At 34.3% G+C, this 23,199-nt stretch overlaps 1 protein-coding gene across 1 annotated transcript in view; it reads left to right on the top strand.

Annotated features, from left to right (window-relative positions):
• LOC123665138 (hexose transporter HXT8-like) overlaps positions 1 to 23,199 on the top strand; it is a 51,755-nt gene that overhangs the window by 12,249 nt on the left and 16,307 nt on the right. Inside the window, exons 3-4 of the mRNA XM_045599484.1 lie at positions 15,667 to 15,831; positions 17,769 to 17,855. Coding sequence (XP_045455440.1) covers positions 15,667 to 15,831; positions 17,769 to 17,855 — 252 coding nt within the window. The remainder of the gene's footprint in view (positions 1 to 15,666; positions 15,832 to 17,768; positions 17,856 to 23,199) is intronic.

Below are 23,199 nucleotides of genomic sequence, written 5' to 3'. Positions count from 1 at the left end.
TACTACATATTTAATTTAGTTACTTAGTTAACTGCAAACTAATAAAATAATAGGAATGTGGGATTTTATTTTAGCATTGAACTTAATAAAATATTTTTGTTTAAATTATTTATGTACACAAATAAAAAATTTAGGCAGTCGTATCTGTAAGTCTTATTGAGGGTAAGTGCCATTCTTCTTCATGTTGGGCAAGTGAGTTCCTGATTACAGGGCTGACTTTACAATAAAGACGCTGCTGCCCATCTCTGGTCTGTGTATTTAAGGCCAGTTAGATATTTATCCGTCGGTTTTTAGTATTTTTCATTTAAAACTAACAACATCCACGGGCAACATCCAAAATCCATCTCACTTGTCCATGACTTCAAAACTCATCATGCATTAGCATGACTGACAGTCTAGTGATTGCCTAGTGAGGCTAGGACGCGGTCTGAGGGTATTTTTCTATTACAATGTCAATATATCAAGTTACACTGATCAATCTTCTGACGTTTCTAAAAGCATCATCAGAGGTTTGACTATGATATTTAGATTCAAATTTTAATCATGTAATAGTGTTGCAGAAATTTTATAAAATATCTCTCCGACTGAGGAAATACCTCATCATATTGAGGATGGACACAGGCCGACTAGGAAAATACCTCATCCTGACAGAAGACCACAGCTTAATTGCGTTGCTCAAGAGTATTTTTGTGTCCCTGTAGCGAGTAACGGGACCAAAGCTTCTGGGGAGGCTCAAGAGTGGGGTCGGGAACGTGCTTGCGATGCTTCTGGTATTGCACGTGTCTATAAGTTACGATAACCTTTACCAACAGGTGCACCGTATGCTTGTTGCCGACCTAATCGTATAAATAGTTGTGTTTGCTCGCAAACGAAAAAAAAAAACTGACTTCAATTACATCGACAAGTAATAATACAACGTAAGTAGATGGAAAAAATTAACAAACGCATTAGTCGTCACTACGATTTCGAGGGTTTCCCTCGATTTCTCTGGGATTCCATCATCAGATCCTGGTTTCCTTATCACGGTACTACCTCTCGAATATATTCTTTGCAGCAAAAAAAGAATTTTTAAAATCGATTCATAAACGACGAAGTTATCCCCGAACTTACTTTAAATATATATATATATATATATATATATATATATATATACACATATATATATACGAGTACATATATACGGTCGAATTGAGTAACTTCCTCCTTTTTTGAAGTCGGCTAAAAAATAAAAATATACCGTTATGTACAATAAATCTTTCCAATGTATTTTAAATTAACGGCAGATAAAAATTGTTTTTATTATATTATTTAGTATCACGTTGTGACTTTGTATTGCCTTTGTTTCAATAAACATTTTGTTTATCAGTAATAAAAAGAAATTGTATTTAATATTTAATAAATGAAAACACTTGTATTTTATCTAGACTACAACATAGCAAGGGTTTGTCTGTTCATTTTTCGCTATCTTAATATATATAAATCTCGTGTCACAATGTTTGTCCTCAATGGACTCCTAAACCACTTAACCGATTATAATAAAATTCGCACACCATGTGCAGTTCGATGCAACTTAAAAGATAGGCTATATTTTATTTTGATATATTATGTTATTATTATATTTCAGAAAAAAATAAGGTGATACGAAGTTCGCCAGGTCAGCTAGTACATTATAATTTAACATAAGTGCAGACACGATGTATGTCTGTATAAACTTATTTTTAATTGTTAACTTATATAGCTGACTGATTCTATAAATAGCTTGTAAACGCCCACTGCTGGGCAAAAGTTTATGGGTCATTTGTTACGTGAAATATAGAATTTGGTTTTTTCTCATACATAACTACCCCCCAGTCCCCCTCTGCTCTCACCTTAGCTTGAGCTCTGGTCACCTTACTCACCACAGGAACACAACACAGCTTGAAAGCAGTATTATTTAGCTGTAGTCTTCTGTTAGGTCGATGTATTACCCCAGTCAGGCTGCTCCATATTTTGAGCAGGAAATTGTGTGAAGTGTCTTCTCCATATATTATTGTCGTTAAAACGTATCTGATTCTTATTGAATTCGTTTAAAACTCATTTTGATTAACTTTAATTTTTTTCCTTTGTTAATAAAAAAAAAACCTTAAAAAGTATTCAATAAATGTAGTCCTGTTTCTATAAATAACTGTTTATCAAAAACCTGATGCGGGATAACCATCCAACGGCTGGCTTTTGAAATACACAGGCCGTAGACGGGCAGCAGCGTCTTAGGTGCGACAAAGCCAGCCCTGCGGTCATCAACCCGCCTGCCTAGTGTGGTGATTATGGGCAAAACACATGAGTACGCGCTATTTTTGGCGTGAACTTGTGGAAGTCTGTGTCCAGCGGTGGAATGTGATAGGCTGAAATGATGATGATGATGATGATGATGATCAAAAACCTGAATATGTTTATATTATATTAAAACTAGCTGACCCCGTAAATGTGGTTTTGCCATATATGTTATGAACCCCGTTAATACCCGCCTTAAAACTTAGGGGTATGAAAAATGGATGTTGGATAATTCTCAGACATACCCGATATGCACACAAAATTTCATAAAAATCGATCCAGCCGTTTCGGAGGAGTATTGTTACTAACATTGTGACACGAGAATTTTGTATATTATTATTACATAGCATAAAACAAAATCGCTTCCCGCTGTCTGTATGCTTAGATCTTTAAAACTACGGAACGGATTTTGATGCAGTTTTCTTTAATAAATAGAGTGATTTTAGAGGACGGTTTATGTGTATAGCACATGCATAATATAGTAAAGGAATACTAATAATAACGATTTAAGTCCTTTTGACGTCTAGTTGAATAAATTGAATTTTGATTTTGATTGAAATTGTTTAGATGTTAATCATTTTAAGTGATTTTCTGACATATGGTACGGTTGTTGACTCCGCAGTTTACGAACGCAATGCAATCTTTAACTAGTATGCGTGCTTATCACAGGAAGGATGCTGCGATATGAACAGATGAAATGTGAAAGGACTTTTGGATTGATCAGTGTTGACTTTGAATTATAGGAGAGAGCTACAGATAGGTCTCAGAGTTATATGGCGAAAAAGATGTCGTTTTAATAATGAGGGTATTTTTAGTGAATTTTATACCTGAAGTGTTGAACACTGGATCTAATGAAAAACGTAAGTATTTTAAGAAATTTATTAACTTTTAAAATCTATACGAATATTGTGAAGCTGATAAGTTTGTTTGTTTGTTTAAACGCCCAAATCCAGAGGAAGTACTACTTTAAAATATATTTATCAAATTAATGTGTTTGAAACCAAGGCAAACAGCTAGTAATTACTCAGCTAAGTAAAACAATCGGTATTTTGTGTTGTAATGTATTATGTAAGTACATATATACTGTATATGTACTGTGTATGTAAGTGTGTGTGTGATTTTCATAGGAGACTTTAAAAATTAAATTCGATTTTTTTTATTTAGTGTGTGATTTTCATATGAATATTTTAATGTCAAATTCGATTTTTTTTTATTCAAGTAGGCTTTAAAAGCAGGTCTATTTTATTTTTATTTTTTTAATATTGATGTGCATTTCACAAATTATATAATATTTTTAAATCGGCAACTCGGGCGACATACGTGTACACGCGCGGCGCGACGCGGCGTCGTTTCATTTGATTTCACATTATCTCCTAAATTATGCGTCCAAATTAAACGCTATTAAAGACAAAGTTTATCTTCATAAAATTGCCTTGTTGATACCGTATTTTTTATTCGTAACGGATACATATGTCTGGCTAATACTAATGCAATAAAATTAAATCTATATTAATACTAGCTGACCCCGCAAACGTTGTTTCGCCATATATGTTATAAGCCCCCTTAATCCACCCCCCCCCCCTTTTATCTTAGGGGTATGAAAAATAGATGTTGTTCGATTCTCAGACCTACCCGATATGCACACAAAATTTCATGAGAATCGGTCAAGCCGTTTCGGAGGAGTTTAACTACAAACACCGCGACACAAGAATTTTATATATTAGATATTATAAAGCTAAAGAGTTTGTTTCTCTGCAACTACTGGTCGGATGTGAAAAATTCTTTCAGTGTTAGATAGCCCATTTATCGAGAAAGGCTATAGAGGCTGTATATCATAACGCTAAGATCAATAGGAGCGGAGCACCAATGAAGAATGTCTCAAAATCGGGTTTGTTTCATTTTGAGAGCTTCCGCTGTGTGCCCTGCGTAAAGAGTAAACATTTCGCAAAAATCATTTCCTATTCCACGCGGACGAAGTCGCAGGCATACGCTAGTTATTTATACATTATTAATATATGATATCATTTCTTTCTAAAACTATATAATTAATATTATCATAATATTGGTCGTAGCGTGATGTTATTTAGCCTATAGGCTTCCTCGATAAATAGAATATCCAACACACAACGAATTTTTCAATTTGAACCAGCAGTACCCGAGATTAGTGCGTTTAAACAAACAACTTTATCTCTATAACATAAATATAGATTAATTTTCAATAAATTAATTACGATTAAATCCCAGTAAAATGAAGTATAACAATTCAGTTGAATTGAGAACTTCCTCCGTTTCTGAAGCCGTTTAATAAATGTCCTCAGAAACATCTAACCGATGGTAAATTTTCAATTCTTTTAGCGATTAAAAACGTGACTGTAACACCGGTAGCGACAGGTGCACGGATAAAGGAACTCGTAACAAACATAAAGTTTAAAAAAAATTAACGATACTAGAAAAGCGAAGAAAGTCGCGTACATAATACTTAAATAATTCGAAAATTTATACAAGTTTAGTTGAAGGCAACGTTGTCTTCATCATGTAATCTATTCATTGAGGAAGGTTTATTCAAAACATTCGAGCGAGCTTCGTAGTACTTCATCGATTTTTTCCTTCGTCGGGGGTCGGGAAACACACACAACACACACACACACACACACACACTAATGCCCAGACCACGACAAACATCTAAGCATCTAAATTCCAATTTGGAGCTATCATCCAAATGTTAGTAGACATGTACAATTTTGGCGAGTTAATTTTTATACACAGATTATAATGAAACTCATAGGAATCGATTAGGAAACACAATTGTCAATGCAATAACTAGCAAAAATAGATGGTACTTAGTAAGTGTCAAATACACTTTAAAACAATTTTATTTAGATAATTGGGCACTGCTGGCTGCTGGATTTGAAATGCACAGGCCTATATCCAGCAGTGGACTGCAATAGGCTGAAATGATGATGATGAATTAATACACATCTTATAGTTTTGTTCAATATCGTCCTCCTAGTGGAATAAAAATATGACCCTTCTCCTACATGGACAAAACCTGTGCCCAGTATTGGAATATTACAGGAATAATCGTTTAGGATAAGAAGTCCTAGTGAACTCGTAGTTGTTATACGTGGTTCCGGAAACACACAATACAAACACAAAAGCCCAAATGATGATAAATGTCTATATGAGTTAAACATTAAACGGCAGTAACCAGTAGCCATGGCCTTGCGCACATTTGGTCTGCCAGTAAAAATCTTAAACTAACTCGTACTAAATGGCTGAAATAGGCTCATAACAGACAGAGAGCTCCAAGCCTTTTAGATTTAGTTAATAGGCAAAAAATGGTTGGAACATATCTCGTGATTAAACTCAAATGATTTTAGACTTTGTGCTGTTGACTTAGGGGTTGAGTTTGCTCGTTTGGTTGGATGTGTCCTGAGTTGTTCGCGTTATCTGCTCCTGTCACGTCGTAAAGTGTGGTCCCGTCACTGTTTTCTTTTATCACTCATAGACCGTTTTTATTATTAGAGATAGGAGCTTCGTAAAAAAATTACCGAGCGTAGTACGCTGTGATATAATTTGGTCAACCGAATCTTCAAGTTTTTTATAATTTTTGGATTTTTTTTAGTTTTATGTGATGAAGTTTTTCTATATGAATTCAAGTTTGACTAGCTCATGGGCGCAGTTTGCAGTGGCCGTGATTTCTGCTCCGCGGGTTGCGGGTTTGATTCCCGCCTGAGTCTGAGTGTAGGTATGTGTTTGGTATTTGTATTTATATATTTATATATTTGTGTGGCTACAGCAGTAAAGAATATCTTCCCTCTCCTTTTTTTTCGTGGCTGTTGTAAGAGGCGACTAATGGATAACAAAGTACCATTACCACCTTGGAACTTAAAAAGCTGACCGATGGCGAGATGACCATCTAACTGCTAGCTTTGAAATACATCGGTCGAAGACGGGCATAGGCGGCAGATGTTTCAACAAAAATTTAGTGTTTATTAAAAAGAAATTAATAGATAAAGCGTATTATTCGGTACAGAATTACACACTTGATAAAGATGTGTTGATTTTGTGACACTGTATTTCATGCAAGATAGTATTAATTTTGTACTAAAACACAGTTTATATATTATTTTCAAAAGAGTAACTGGGGAGTTTCTTGCCGATTCGTCTTTGCAAAATCTACATTCCGATCGTTGTTGGCTTCACTTATAAAAATAATAAACAATTTCAAAATTTTAATTCGTAAAATGACGATTCGAAAGTGCTTTTGAGGCCTGTTTGATTAAAGTTGTTTTTTATTTTAATTATTTAAATTTTGTTCAGTTCAAATATCGTTGTTATAATTAATTAAACGAGGAAAAAACACAACTTAAAATAGTGTATAATTATTATGTAATAAATGCATCAATTTTATGTTTAAAATTTATGTTATCGGTAAGTTTTATAAAAAGATACACCGTTATCACCGTCTGTACATTTTAAGCACCAAGTTCATTTATAATAAAATCCGTTTGTGTGAATTTGGTTCTTATGTTATAGAAAATTAGTATCATTATTACGTGAATAATTTTCTTTCATGCGTGTGATAATGTGTTGCACATTCTGGCTTTGAGACTAGGGTTGTGACAGTTGAAAGGTTATCGAGACAGGGCTGCTCAATATTGGAACTAACTTTTATTTTTTTTTTAAATCATTTTTTGTAAATATTTATTTATTTTGTTGTTTCAGTTTTAGACCTGATTATTATATAAGTTGGACGTGTTACTTTTCTCTTATGTACGTGTGCATATTTTTCTTAGAAAGAAAAATTTACTTCAAGATCTCAGTCATACTTGAATACTGTTTTGTATTATAATTAACGTTATTGTATTTATTGTAATAACAACCGTTCTTGTGTTGTTGTTTATGTATTCGTATTTGTACAAATTTTTTGTTTCGGAGAGCACGTTAAGCTGTCGCTCGCGGTTGCTATCATAAATATATGATAGCGATCGTTACTCATAGTAGAGATTATATCCGCCAACCCGCAGTGGAGCAGCATCGTGGATAAAGTTTAATTCCTTCTTCTACGCCCAGGAGTGGGACGCTACATGCTGGATGGTGAAAACGTTTTTGCAGCGCTTAGCGTTAGATTATCTTCACTTTGTAAACTATTCGAAAATCATTAAGGATCTGATAATTTTGTACATTGAATAAGAGAGCGATTAAAATCTTTAAACTTCCCTTTCGCTATCCTCTACTTCTCTTTATCCATCTAGTCAGCAATGCATTTCTGTATTTCCGTGTACAAAAAGGTTTATGGGTGATTGTGATTATATTTCTTCAACTAGCCCGCTTGTTCCTTCGCAATTTCCATAAATGATCAACTGCCTCTGTGTTTTGTCTCCTAATTGTTAAATAGACTGGCGGTCACGTATTGCGTTTCATTACTTTGTAAAGGTACGTCCTTTGAATGAAATCTGAATACAAATCTAAATATTGCCAATTCTGTTCACTGGTGGTAAGTAATGAATGTAGTATAAACATGAGAAGCAATGACTGAATTGTATCTCAAAGATTCCGACTGCTGATAACCCCAAAAAAGGATTTTACAATTGTCAGAAAATAATTTCAAAGTTTGTGTTAAAACTAGCTGACCCCGTAAATGTTGTTTTGCCATATGTTTTACTAACCTTCTCAACCCCCCCTCCACCTCTTATAACTTAGGGGAATGAAAAATAGATGTTGGCCGATTCTCAGACTTACCCGATATTCACACAAAATTTCATGAGAATCGGTCAAGCCATTTTGGAGGAGTTTAACAACAAACACCGCGACACGAGAATTTTATATATTAGATAATTCAATAGTTAAAGTATGTGTGTCAAATAAATGTGTTTTAATTTCGTTTCACATTGTTTGGTTCAAAAATATATTATCGATAAAAAAAGATGTGGGGATTTAGCGGCACTATATTTCATGCAAGATATGACTAAATTCTTAGATCTGAATAAATTATTTTGATTCTTTTCTGAGAATCTACATTCTGAATCATTGGTAGCTTCACTATTAACTAAAATTAAGTAATTAACGACAAATATTTTGCCTTTAACGCTTTAATGAAGTTATTTCTGATTTTCATATTGTTGATACTTCCCAGTATGTAGTGGATAGCTTTTTGAATAAGGAATTGAGTCTTTAAAATGTCTTTAAACCAAGTGGCGTGGCTCAAAACGTTGTTCGTCTAAATAATGCCAGTTCGCAGTAACGATAAATACGGGTGTATTTGCGCTGCGTCACTGCAAACAATCTAGTTCGTTTCGTAAACAAAGATAGATTATATATGTTGTTCTTACGTACGCTGTTTCGTGAATATGTTAAAATATTCCGGTCGGGGGGTTAAATTGAATACATTTCTAAGTTTTCTCTGTTTGTAGGCAAGTCTTGTCTTTTCACATTCGTTTGATCTTGTTATCCGTCACATAGATCGATATTTACGCTCTTTGCCATGTTCAAAGGAATCTTAAATTGACGTTTACGTCTTCTTAGTTTCCTTTTCTTTACAGGAATTCGATTCGGTGTCTCTCATGATAAACGAAATTATTTCGAAAGCTCAAGTTCAAATACACGCGCTTATGCTTTAGCCTGTAATATCCCACTGCTGGGCATAGGCCTGTTTCCCATTGTGCTGCATTGATGCTTCTGGTGTTGCAGGTGTCTATAAGCTACGGTAATCGCTTACCATCAGGTTGAAAAGACTCTGTTTTTATAAATTTAATCTTTATAAAGTAACATATACTATATTTTTTAAAAAATCCTAGTAAAACTTAAGCCAAAATACCGTAAACTGCATCTGCTGTAAAATATAAAATAAGAAACTTAGCTAGAAACGCTCTCGAAATTTTCCAAGAGCCGTGACTCGAGTAATGCCAATATATAGAACAAGCACAAACTTTCTGCTCTCATTGTTGAACTACGTGAAGTTAGGTAAAGTTATGAGAGAACGTATGCTTCGGATAGTGATCGTAAAACCTATATATATTAAAAATATCGTGTCACGATGTTTGTTCCGATATGTAAATTTATTCATTTTAAAATAAAGGTTATATTTTATTTCGTTCGTAGTTCGCCGGGTCAGCTAATACATATAAAAAAACTCTTTTTTATATACAACTAGGTTGGCAAACAAGCGTATGGCTCATCTGATAGTAAGCGATTACCGTAGCTTATAGACGCCTGCACCACCAGAAGCATTGCAAGCGCCCCCCTTTCCCCCCCCCCCCCCAGGAGCTCTGTTCACCTTACTCACCAACAGGAACACAACACAGATTGGAAACAGTATTATTTAGCCATGATCTTCTGTAAGGTCCAGGTACTACCCAGACCGGCTGCTGCATATTTTGAGCAGGAAATTTCCTGCTGTGCCCCACCTCAGTTAATAAATAAAAAATATATTTGAAATAAAATATATATTTGAGCATAACTTTTGAATGACAGCATGGAATGGAATAATTCGGCTTTTGTAATGTTCGTTATTGATACGACAAGGTATGAAAGAAAAAAAAATGATATAAATAAATAAATATCTTATAACGTACACACACGGTCGTCTGTTCCTATGGTAAGCAACTTAATGCTTGTGTTACAGGTAACGGCCAACTGTTAAAACTATATATTTTTTGATAAATATACAAAGAAAGAATACATATATAAATAATACATATATAAATATAAATAAATATATTCTTTAAAAAAATATGGCTCGCCGCGTCAGCTAGTATGGTATATTTTTAAGCTTATTAGTGCATTAAAATGTTAATATTTAGAGACATTTTTCTGCTAGCGAAGACAGATCAAGATTGGCAAGTAGCCTTGCGCTACTTCAGACTCTAGCTCTGTCCCAAATTTTGTCTAAATTTATTAAACTCTTCTGTAATGATTGACTAACCAACATCCATCCAAACTTTGGAAAATTAATAAATAAATAGTAGGATTTCTCCTGTGTTGGGGGTCGGGAAACACATACAATACATAAACACAACGCCCAGATCACGACTAACATCTATATGGTCGATACGTATGTCTGTCGTGAGCGGGAATTGAACTTGTACCAGCGCAACAGCCAGTGCTATTTTCGCTGCGCTAACGCGTCGTCACTTTCGTAACTTTGTAACTTTTCGTAACTTGTCGTAACTTTGGAAAATATTACATTTTATCAATATCAGCAAAAATCCAAATCGAATTCCTAAATTTATAGTACACACAAGAAAACTTACACAAAACGACCACAGACCTTTGAAATATGAGGTCTGTTTGACCTTGCCATCATGAATGAGAAAAGGGATTTGACCTTCATTACGTTCCTATATCAGAATTAATTTGATGTGAATCTGCCAATGAGTTTCCGGCTATAGAGACCAACATTCAAATCGAAATCGACACTAATGAATCAAATTGATTAATCAATTATATAGAGGCAACTTCTGTAGAAGTTAATTTATTTATTAGGAGGTGATCAGGTCAAATATACATAAATTAATAACGTATTATTAATTCTTCGTAAGAATAACTGTGTGATTTTTACTCGTATAAAGGAATAAATCTAACGATCCACAGTGGCGCAGCGTGGTGAATTAAGCTCGATCCTTTTCATCCATAGAGAAAGGTACATCTGGGAACGTACAAGAGTAACGTTCAAAATAATCAAAGATGCAAAAAAATCATCATTTTAGCCTATCACAATCTACTTCTGGACATAGGCCTCCAAAAGTTCACGCCAAAAATAGCGTGAACTCATGTGTTTTGCCCATAGTCACCACGCTGGGCAGGCGGGTTGGTAATCGCAGGGCTAGCTTTGTCGCACCGAAGACGCTGCTGCCCGTCTTCGGCCTGTGTATTTCAAAACCAGCGGTAGGATGGTTATAGCGCCATCGGTCGGCTTTTTAAGTTCCAAGGTGGTAATAAAACTGTGTTATTCCTTAGTCGCCTCTTACGACACCCACAATGCAAAAAATTATATGGTTCAAAAAACCGGTTGTCAGATATACTTCCGCTAAAAGATTCAATGTAATATAATACGATTTATAATCCTTATCTCTAATATCGATTCATTTTCCAAATAAAAAATTTACAGTTGGATTTACCACGAATATTTTACAAATTTCAAATAGAATACTCGACGCCATTCAATCACTTAGCTGTATTAGTAAAGAGGTGTGAAACCAAATAATAGTTAAACATTTTTTTCCAAGGGTATATAAATTCAGTGAAATATATTGAAAGAAAAGTCATTAAAGAAGCGACCAACACTTGAACAGCCCTGTTGAGAAGCTGACTCCTTATCATGATAACGTTCAAGACACAAACAGTCAATCTCGTCGCGTTGAGATTCGTGCTTTATTTCATTTTTTTTTTGTACTAATTTTTTTTTTTATCTTTGTGTAACATCGAGCATTTCTCCGCTGGTCATCTTTGGTGAAAAGTATATAATTTTTTATATTATTTTAGTGTAATTTTTTTATTTGGTTCGTAAATATTTTGAGTTGGTGAACACAAGATATTTTTATTTGATAATTAGTTCGTTTTTCGCGTTCGATTTTACAATGTGTATGAGGTAGATTATAAATTTTGATACTTTCAATTTCTTTAATTTTTTTTTGTTTTGCTGAATTCAAAAAAAGATACTTGTTCAGAGCTTATATAACAAATACAGCAACTAGTAAAAAAAATTGTAAAGTTAATTTATGGAAAAAATACGTGATTCCGAAATCTAGAAAAGTCTAGTGTAATGCCTTATTTCTCAATTATCTTCCGCGTAGACGCAAATCCACCTACCTCGTGTAGCGGAACATTTACCAAAAGCCTGATATATTTTTAAAACATAATTAATTTAAACTAGTCCATACTGGTAAGAGTGCCGGTATAGGCTGGATGAGGATTGCGGAAAACCGGGATGTCTGGCGCGAGCTTGGAGAGGCCTATGTCCAGCAGTGGACTGCAATAGGCTGAGCTGATGATGATGCTACTGGTATAACCATCAAATGAGAAGACGGTCATCTACTACGAGTACTAAATCATCGTGCATCACCATCTAAGCATAATTTCGTTTGATAATTATTTAATATGGAAGCCAGAGTCGACACTGTTGATAGTAATAAATTTATAGATACCGGTAACTATTGAACATGAAGATCCTGAGTAATACTTTATTGTTGTTGAAGCAGGCTGGGTCCCAACTGAGTAATAACTTGATATTGATAAAGCAAATTATATTTGCTGAAGTTACCCCAATATAGAAACGTATACATTTAGAAGCAATGTGTAAATTAGATAATTCTGATGTATAAAAAAAAACATACGTTAATTTCAGTGAAGATGATTAGAATATAGCACCACGTTGCTTTTTTATATATGTTGCTCAAGAACATTTGATTGGGTAAACCGATTTCGATGATTTATATTTCAATCAAAAGGCGGTTCGGTCATGTAGTCCTACTTAAACTAAATTGCGATCTAACAACTACTTTTCGAGTTGCGTATTTACTTGACTATTTTCCCGTCGACCTAAGATGTATTATACCGCATAAAATTTCACTGAGTATACCGATTTTAAAAGTCGATACGTGTTTTGTATTTCAATTTAAATTTGATTGAGACCTGATCACTACTTTGTGAGTCATCTCTGATAACGCGCATTTACTTGATAATTTTTTGGCTACTTACGGTGTATTACTTGTCGATGTAATTGAAGTCAGTTTTTTTTTTTCGTTTGCGAGCAAACACAATTATTATACCACCATGATGATAAACAGGCGTACCTGATAGTAACAGGCTAGCGTGTTTTATGGGCGCTGGTTTTTTTGTAAAACCGCTAAAGCCTGGTGTTAATACAGCGTATTCCAGGAACTACGGATACCTTACTCACCACAGAAATATAAAATTAATTACTAACAGAGTTACTAACTCATTTAGTACTTAAAAAAAATACTTTAAAAAAAGGCTACGAAAAATTTATTTTTAACGTTACGTTCTAAACGTGAATTTATGCGAGCATCTGAGGATCAAAGTTTCTTTTCACAAACGTTCCGCAAAGCGATATATTAAGATAGAGCTGATCAAATATCGTACGATGCTATTTTTAAATGATACATAAACTTGACTCTTGCTTATCTAAATGTGTCAACTCTGATTCGACATAAATCATTGAATTGGAACAATAAAATTAATTAGTCTAGACTTCATTAATGCCATATAGTACTATTTGTTTTCAATCAAGTCCTTTGGATTGTTTATATTTCTTTTTTAACAGAAAGTACTTTGCAACAGTAGACTTAAGATCCCTTTGCGTATTCGACTTCTACGTTGTTACATCTGGCCCATACTTCTATACGAATGTGAGGCATGGACTATTAAAGAAGACCTCAGTAAACGAATAGAAGCTTTTGAGATGTGGGCATATAGGTGTATGCTAGCCATTAGCTGGACTCATAAGGTCACGAACGTGGAAGTTCTGCGACGCATCAATCAGAAACGCGAACTTTTTCAAACCGTTTAGATGAGAAAAGTCGCGCATCTGGAACACGTGCGATACGATAGATACGAACTGTTACAACTCATCATGATGGAAAAAGTTGTAAAAAGGAAAACGAGGTGTAGATCGCAGAAAAAAAGTTCTGGCTACGCAACATTAGCCGGTGGACAGGCATCGCGAGCGCCGCCGAACTCTTTCGCCTACTTGGAGAGGCACCGATAAGAAGAAGATATTTCTTTTTATTCATGTTTGTTTCATGTTGAGTTCTCTTTTCCTTCTTTTTTTCTTTTCTTTTCCTACCTTCTATCATTTGACAATTTGAAATATTGTTTTAATCATTTTTGTTGTTTCTCATGTCAGATTATTTGTCTGTTCATATTTCTGTTGACCTTTAAACCGAAATCGATTAAAAGGATGCTAGTCATCATCACTCATCATCACTTTAGCCTAATATAGTCTACTGCTGGACATAGGCCTCCACAAGTTCGCATCAAAAATGGAGTGAACTCATGAGTTTTGCCCATAGTCATGCCAGTCATACATTTACATGTTGTTGTGCAAAAGTTTTCAATTAAAATAAGCTTTATCCATTATTTATAGTGTTGATATTAGATACAAGTTGCTTTATGTTGTAATTGATGCACTATCAGTTAACTCTGTCTATTGATAAGTTCTTTTAATCAACCGATTTTATTGAGAGATTTAGGCTGCTGGTTTTCAATTATGTCACATGTGATTTGTGAAATTAACCAAGTAACTTATCTTGTAGTAGGTTCGTTGTTATTTTAAGTAAACATTTGAGTTTTGACTATGCCAACTGAGCGGAGACATTACTTGCTGTTTTATTTATAAAGTTGTGATAAAATTGAATTTATCTAATAGTAATATGTTGTTTATGTTAATTTAATATGATTTTATACGTTTATTTTATTGTTGGTTGTATAACACAATTCATGGTTCATCATACATGTCAACAGTTTGACTATTTCTCCTTTATAATTACTATTTATCATAAATTTATCAGTGCTAATTACGACATCGGCTAATAGAGTAATTGCTATTTGCAATTTCAGTAACTTCAGCATTTCCGGAACTATTTAGCCTTTTAATTGTAGTATTTGTATTTCAGTTTTGACTGTACATATAATTTTGTTGATTTTTTGCTATTGAAGATACCTGTTTTTAAAGATAGCACGAAATGAACATGAGATAGATAATGAAGTAGCAAAATAATGAAGTGTGTTTATTCAGATTCTAAACTAAGCGGTAGAATAGAAATCTGAGTATTTGTTATATGTCGTTTTTCTTTATTGTCTAGCCGCTTATTAGTTTTTACTTTAAGGACACTGATAATATAACAGAAGAAGTTGTTATGTATAAGTAATAGAAGGATTGGTCCTTAAGCTGGTGTTAATTCATTAAAAACGAATATAATTTAAACAGCAGGAATTTCCTGCTCAAAATATGGAGCAGCCCGACTGGGGACGTACCTCGACCTTACAGAAGATCACAGCTAAATAATACTGTTTTCAAACAGTATTGTGTTCTTGTTGGTAGTAAGGTGACCAGAGCTCCTGGGGCGATTGGGGATTGGGTTAGAAACACACTTGCGATGCTTCTGGTATTGCAGGCGTCTATAAGCTACGGTAATCTCTTACCATCAGGTGGGCCGTACGCTTGTTTGCCGACCTAGTTATATAAAAAAATCTGATACCAAGTTAAAGGGATCAAAATTATGACACATAACTATTGTGATTCATTTAATAAACATTGCTAACCAAATTAAAAACAAGACGTTAAGAGTGTGCAAATAACTGTCAATATAAATCATCTTTAATTTGTTTCAGTGGATGAACAGAATGGAACAATTGATGCTGAAGCCGGAGTATCACATACGGAAATATCGGATACGAAAAATGGTCACTCAAAGATTCTACAGCGATTAGAAACTGTTCCAGATATAAAGAGAGATACATCTGGAATAACTACTCAGTACATTGCAACAGGCATAGGTAATCAGGAACAAATTATTACATTTATTTACTATCTTATTACGTGGTCTGGGTGTTTGTGCAGTCCTTGTGATTCTCCCCACCGTGCCTCGGAGAGCACGTTAAGCCGTCGGTCCCAGTTGTTATCATGTACACCTGATAGCGATCGTTACTCATAGAAAGGAATATATCAACCAACCCGCATTGAAGCAGCGTAGTGGATTAAGCTCTGATCCTTCTCCTACATGGAGAAAGATGCCTATGCCCAGTATTATATTACAGGCTGAAGCGTATTACATTTACTTTTTTATTACATAGGTGGAAAAAATTATACGATCCACTTGAACATAAGCCGATACCGTAGCTTATGGATGTCAGCAACTCCAAGAGATATTATCATCGCGTTGTCGACCTTATCTCTGACCCTCCCCTATAGCTCTGGTTACCTTATTCACCACAGGAACACGACACTACTTAAAAGTAATGTTATTTACAGCAGTGTTTTTATTTATGGAGGTGCTTCACCTTCCCCGAGAATTTTCCTACTGTGCCTTATCTACTAAAATAAAAAAAAAAAAAAAATGGCGATCTATAGTTTCAATTTAACTGGTACGACTAACAGCACAGTAAAAGATACTCATAGATGTGATAGACCGGTGTGTGGTTACGGCAGAAAAGAATATAGGCACCCCCTCTCTTCCCGTGGGTGTCGTAAGAGGCAACTAGGGGATAACAGTTTCACTACCACCGTGGAGCTTAAATAACCGACCGATGGCGAGATAACCATCCAACTGCTGGCTTTCAAATACAAAGGTCGAAGATAGGCAGCAACGTCTTTAGTGCGACAAAGCCAGCCTTGCGGTCACTAACCTACCTGCCCAGCGTGGTGACTATGGGCAAAACAAATGAGCCAAACATTATGGCGCGAACTTTGGGAGGCCTATATCCAACAGTGGACTGCGATAGGCTGAAATGAAAAAGATTCTCGACGAAAATATTTACAAAATCTTTAACTAAAATCTAAATAATCTAAATCTAAAATCTTTAATTAAAAACTTTATAACAATTGGTACCATGATAAGGAAACCAGGATCTGATGATGGCATCCCAGAGAATTCGAGGGAATCCCTCAAAAACCTGCATAACTTTTCACTGGGTATACAGATTTTGATGATTTTTAATTTAATCGAAAGCCGATGTTTATCATGTGGTCACATTTAAATTTCATCGAGATCTGATTACAAATTTTGAAGTAATCTTTGACAATGCATATTTACTTGACTATTCCTACATTGTATTACTTGTCGATGTAATTGAAGTCGGTTTTTTTTTTCGTTTGCCAGCAAACACAATTATCTTTTGTATGATAATAAACACAATTATTTAAAATTCCAGTTCTTAATCTCGAATAAAAAAATATTATTTTCGTATATTGCTTTGAATCACATACTAACTTTGTTTAAAAACCTTTAAGGAAGAGATTTCTAATTTAAGATAAGGTTACCTTATCTTGCATTTAACGTTAACCCTTTGTTGTTGAGTCTTTTGTGTTATTGTATTTACTACGTGGTGTGTGTGTATTTTGCGTTATATATAGCTATAACGTATACACTCGGTCGTCTGTCTCTACAGTAAGCAACATCTAATGCTTGTCTTATACATATATATATATATATATATATATATATATATATATATATATATTATATAGGCAGCAGCCAGCTGATATATCTTTTTTTTAGACTCCTGGGGGGATTGGGGATTGGGTCGGCAACGCGCTTGCGATGCTTCTGGTGTTGCAGGTGTCTATAAGCTACGGTAATCGCTTACCATCAGGTGAGCCGCACGCTTGTTTGCCGACCTAGTGACCTCGGAAGAAGAACCCTCGGAGCAGAGAGCACTACAATCCAACAAAGGGCTAGTCATAATTATGAAAACCTCTTTATTTTTATTTTCAGTTAACCTAGGAGCATTTGCTGCTGGCGTCTGCGTTGCCTGGTCTTCGTCTGCTCTACCATTATTTACATCTGGACAACTTGAGGTGGGTATTTATTTATAAAAATCCGTGTGGTGTCGTGGGGCACCAGATAGGAACGAAGTTCTTTATTATAAAACTAGCGACCCGCCCCGGCTGCGCACGGGTGCAATGCTGATACTAAATATACTACAGAATGTCTTTATTTATAGTATGAAGCTAGCTTATAGCATGGTTATTAACATAATAACAAGATTCAAAATAATATGCGTCGTTAGATTACACGTTGTTACAGAATGCGTTGAAGAAATATAGGTTCACTGCTCGTTCTTCGTAGGTGATAGCGTCATAATTTGTAGCCTATATGTTGACCCGACTTCTTAATAATATTCGTGCCAAATTTGAAGTAAATCCATGCAGTACTTTTTTAGTTTATACCGGACATACATACAGACAAACAGACAAAAATTCTAAAAACTATATTTTTGGCTTCGATATCGATTGTAGATCACACCCCAAGTATTCTTTTAAAAAAATATTCAATGTACAGTTTTGACTTTCCTACCATTTTATTATATGTATAGATATTAATTCAAGTTCTGTTCGAGGAAAAAAAAAATGTTCGTGTTATATTTATTATTATAATTTTTTTATCGGTAAAAATAAAAATAAAAACTAATTTACATAATTATCTTAACACCTTTTTCTTCTTTCTTGTTACTACAATTATTTATAAAAATATATAACAAAATAATAACAAACTGCAATAATAATAACAGTCATCACGTAGACTACTAGACTAGATTAGACATTGTATAGATCATACGTGACTTACATAAAAATCTTACGCTTTGTTTAACGTTACGGACGTTTATCGCCGCATAGGGTACCCCTCTGCAACAACCCATAAGGAACTTCGTTCCAACAATATATTTATTAGATACTTTTACAATTTAATTTACATAAATGTGATTATTTATGATTTTTATGAAACTTATCTAATTATAAACATTTTTTAATATCATATCAAAAATCGACCGTTCCAGCGGGGATCAAACCTGCATCTCCGACTGACCGTGCTCTGGTCAATTAAGCTATGGAACGATGTACTCGCTGGATCGAAATTTTTGATATGATGATTTTAATATTCGGTTTAAGCGAACCGTGGCGCCGTCTATAGTGAGCTCTTTACAGAAACCCGTAACTATTCAAAGTTTCATATTACAATGAAAATCTTTGACAGGAGACGACACCGTGCTATTTTTAAATTTGTACGTAACACAAAAATAAAAATCGTACAAATTTATCTGATTATATTTTATTTAATTTTCAAGAGCTATGCCTACCAAGGTATGCGTACCAATGTGTCATGGTTTTAATGAATAATAATTGAGCAATTAATGCAATAAAGACAGGAGAGCAGTTGTTATACCGTGTGCACATAATTACTTAAATTATTAAAAAAAAGTTATAATAAATATTACTTTAAAATTTATTTTAGTCGTCCAATAGTCAAAATATTTTATAGAATTCTTAAATAATTGAAACTTGTTTTTGATACTATTGTAAAATATTTACAATTAGGAATGTAATCAATATCACACTTCAAAAATTGTTTTCTGAAAGGTGAGCTTAAACTATTCTTTTGGAATCTGAGTAGGAGGGAAATTTATCCGAGTTTTTAAATAGTTTAATAAACGTGCCTTATCAAATTTCACGTTGTTTTGGTTTTGACATAAGGCATTTTTAAACGGTTTTATTTAGCTCACCCCGTTTGTTTTATTTTTTATTTATTATTTATTCTTGGGTCAAATTTAGTAATTCAAATTTCACCCTCTTCCTGTCAACCGATTAATCTGAAATTTTGTTTTATCGATCCCATCAATATGGGTATCAAATGAAAGTGCTCAACCAGTATAATCAATGTACTATATAAAATTAAAATCCAAGATGGCGGCCTCTACAAAATGGCGGATAACTTAGATTTTATCAATCCCATCAACATGGGTATCAAATGCAAGGTCTCAACAAGTAGAATACAATTTACTATGCAGCTGGCCGCCGCTACCAAATGTCTGATAAAATTTTTTTATCAATCCCACCAATATGGGTATCAAATAAAAGGGCTTGACAAGAAGAATACAGTGCACTATACAACCTCAATATTTAAGATGGGCCTTGCAATAATGAAGCACTAAATGAATTAAACAGAATGCGAAATAAAAACTAAAAACTAGAAAATAAAAATAGGTAAAAAAAAACTTTTTAAGTTAAACGGTTTTATGTTAAACATACATTGCAATGTTTAAGATAAATGTACTAAAAACCAAAAATAATAAAATAGATACAGTCGTGGGAATTATAAACATATGCATAGACTAGACTAAAATAAAACCGTGGGGCACGTCAATTGTCTACAAATTATCGACTTAATGTGCGATAGAAGAATCGTTTAATTCGTCGTTAAAATAGGCAGTTGGCCCGCAGACGGTGAGGAAATTACTTACTATTTTCTTGCTCATGGAAATTCCAATAGTTATACACTCCATGTAAATAAAAGAGATGTTTCAACTAGTTTATCGTTGGACATTCACACTGCTGGCTGGCGAGGAATCGTTTCACTGCTCGTAGTTTGTCTTTAATCGACAAAACATATGATAAAAGTACTACTCGCTCACCACTATGAAACCCTAAAACTCGCTTATAATCGAGCTTGCTAGCTTGTTTCCACATTCTAGCCCTACTTATCACACGTCCATCTTTGTCGGTTGAACAACTGCCTAATTATAGTGTAACATTACAAAACAAACATTTTAATCAACGATTGTAGACAATTGACGTGCCCCATTGTTTTATTTTAGTCTAGTCTATGCATATGTTTATAATTCCCACGACTGTATCTATTTTATTATTTTTTGGTTTTTAGTACATTTATCTTAAACATTGCAATGTATGTTTAACATAAAACCGTTTAACTTAAAAAGTTTTTTTACCAATTTTTTATTGTAATTAGCAGTATTCAAAAATTAGTATTACTTTAAAAATTTAATTATAATTTAATTTTGTCGAAGTGGTATCAGTAGCAAAAGCTTACATTTTTAGAGTATTACAATTGCACATCTGTGTAGCTTAAGATAAACATGTAACAAAAAAAAAAAAAAATAGTTGTCTGTAAAGTTGGTTTACGGACGATAGTTTAACATGACAACGTCATAACTAAACATCTCCTCGGACGGCCAGTCGAGTGGGAGAAAGATAAATGCGGTGCAAGCGTCCAATCAACGTAACGGGACAATGAGTCATCCTTTCGTGCATGCAGCCGGTGTTCATCGATTTATTAGACGTTGTCACGTCAAACAAAATTGCTTTAAATTTCTCATAGCAATTTGTTTTAAGGACTCAATCTTATCATTCGTTTAATATTTTCAATATTTTTGAGTTGAAAACCTAAACTTTAATATATTTGATTTCCTTATATGTGATAACCTTATAGTTTCTGTTTTATTCTTACCTATCAAAGTCATTCTGTAACTTATATGTTATTTGAACAAAAAGAAACATTTTCTACGTGGTCAGTGAAATGCTCCTTACGCGATAACTCACGTTTTGTAGAAAGCCGAACTATTCCAGGGTTAAAAAAGTTACTTATGAAAATTTAAGCATTTAAACTCGAAATTGGCATCATCATTACAGCCTATACAGTCCACTGCTGGACATAGGCCTCTACAAGTTTACGCCAAAAATAACGTGAACTTATGTGTTTTGCCCATAGTCACCACGCTGGGCAGGCGGGTTGGTGACCGCAGTACTGGCTTTGTCGCACCGAAGACGCTGCTGCCCGTCTTTGGCCTGTGTATTTCAAAGCCAGCAGTTGGATGGTTATCCCGCCATCAGTCGGCTTCTTAAGTCCCAGGGTGGTTGTGGAACCTTGTTATCCCTTAGTCGCCTCTTACGACACCCACGGGAAGAGAGGGGTGGCTAAATTCTTTAGTGCCGTAGCCACACAGCACAGAAATTGGCATTCTTTAACAGAACATTCCTTTTATAAATTGAATAAATATGTCCCGCTACGTAGACATACGTCACTTACGACAGAAAGTAAATAGAAAAGAACGTGCACTATGTGTACAGACATGCAAATGACATACACAATAATTTAAATAAAATTTTATTAGGATATTTACCTAGCGTTTTTTTTACTATTGACTAGTTATGTTCCACGGTTCCACGCGCGTTAATTTGAGAAAAATAGTCTACATCATTCCTCGGTAAATGGGCTGTCCAACACAATAACATAATTGTGTTTGCTCGCAAACGAAAAAAACCGACTTCAACTACATCGACAAGTAATACAACGTAAGTAGACGATAAAATATACCTTTCATCAGATCATGACAAGCGATTGATTGAACAATGAGCGAATATTAAACAACGGAGACGCGCCGTGTGCCGAGCGAAGGTATAATTGTTTTGCTTATAATTTTTCTGATGCTTATTGTCCTCTCCTAGATAATTCATGTAGATCGGTTAAATGTCTGTTATTGTAATACGAATGGTGCATTATTATAATTTTATTGTAGATTGATAATAGTAGTTTATTTTTAAGTACGTAATCTGTAACTTCCAATGTGAATCAATAGAAGTAAATGCGTGCTGTCAAAGATTACTCAAAAAGTAGCCATCAGATCTCGGTCACCCGCGGTCGGTTTAACCCTCGTTCATTTTAAATTTTTTTTTAAAGAAAAGAAAACCGACATCGACAAGTAATACAACGTAAGTAGACGCAAAATAGTTAAGTAAATCCGCGTTATCAAAGATTACTCAGAAAGAAATTATCAGATCTCGATCAAATTTAAATGTGACCACAAGACAAGCATTCGCTTTCGATTAAAGTAAGAATCATCAAAATCGATAAACTTAGTAAAAAATTATGCGGTTTAATACAATGTAGGTCGACGAAAAAATAGTCAAGTATATAACTCTAAAAGTACTTCTCAAATCGTAATTAAATTTAAATGAGACTAAATGACACGCTACACCTTTTAATTAAAACAAAATTTATAGAAATCGCTTCACCCAGTCAAAAGTTCTGATGTACCATACGTAAAAAAATACGATCGAATTTAGAACCTCCTCCTTTATTGGAAGTCGGTTAAAAAGAAGTTTTCATTTCGAACCACGCATTAAAAGATTTTTTTTCTTTATATAACTAGTTCGGAAAACCTGCGTACGGCTCACCTGATGGTAAGCATAGATCAATAATGATAAGCGATTTCTGTAACTTATAGACGTCTGCAACATCAGAAGCATCGCAAGCGAGTTGCCGACCCTATCCTAAAAAAAATTGTGTATTATTTTATTCTGTTAAATATTCTGTTCTGTTAAATATGTTGTTATTAGACTTTTTATCAATC

This window comes from Melitaea cinxia, chromosome 23 (assembly GCF_905220565.1).
Source record: "Melitaea cinxia chromosome 23, ilMelCinx1.1, whole genome shotgun sequence".
NCBI lineage: Eukaryota > Metazoa > Arthropoda > Insecta > Lepidoptera > Nymphalidae > Melitaea > Melitaea cinxia.
The sequence above is the reverse complement of the archived record's forward strand: the minus strand, read 5'-3'. Positions and strand labels throughout refer to the sequence as shown.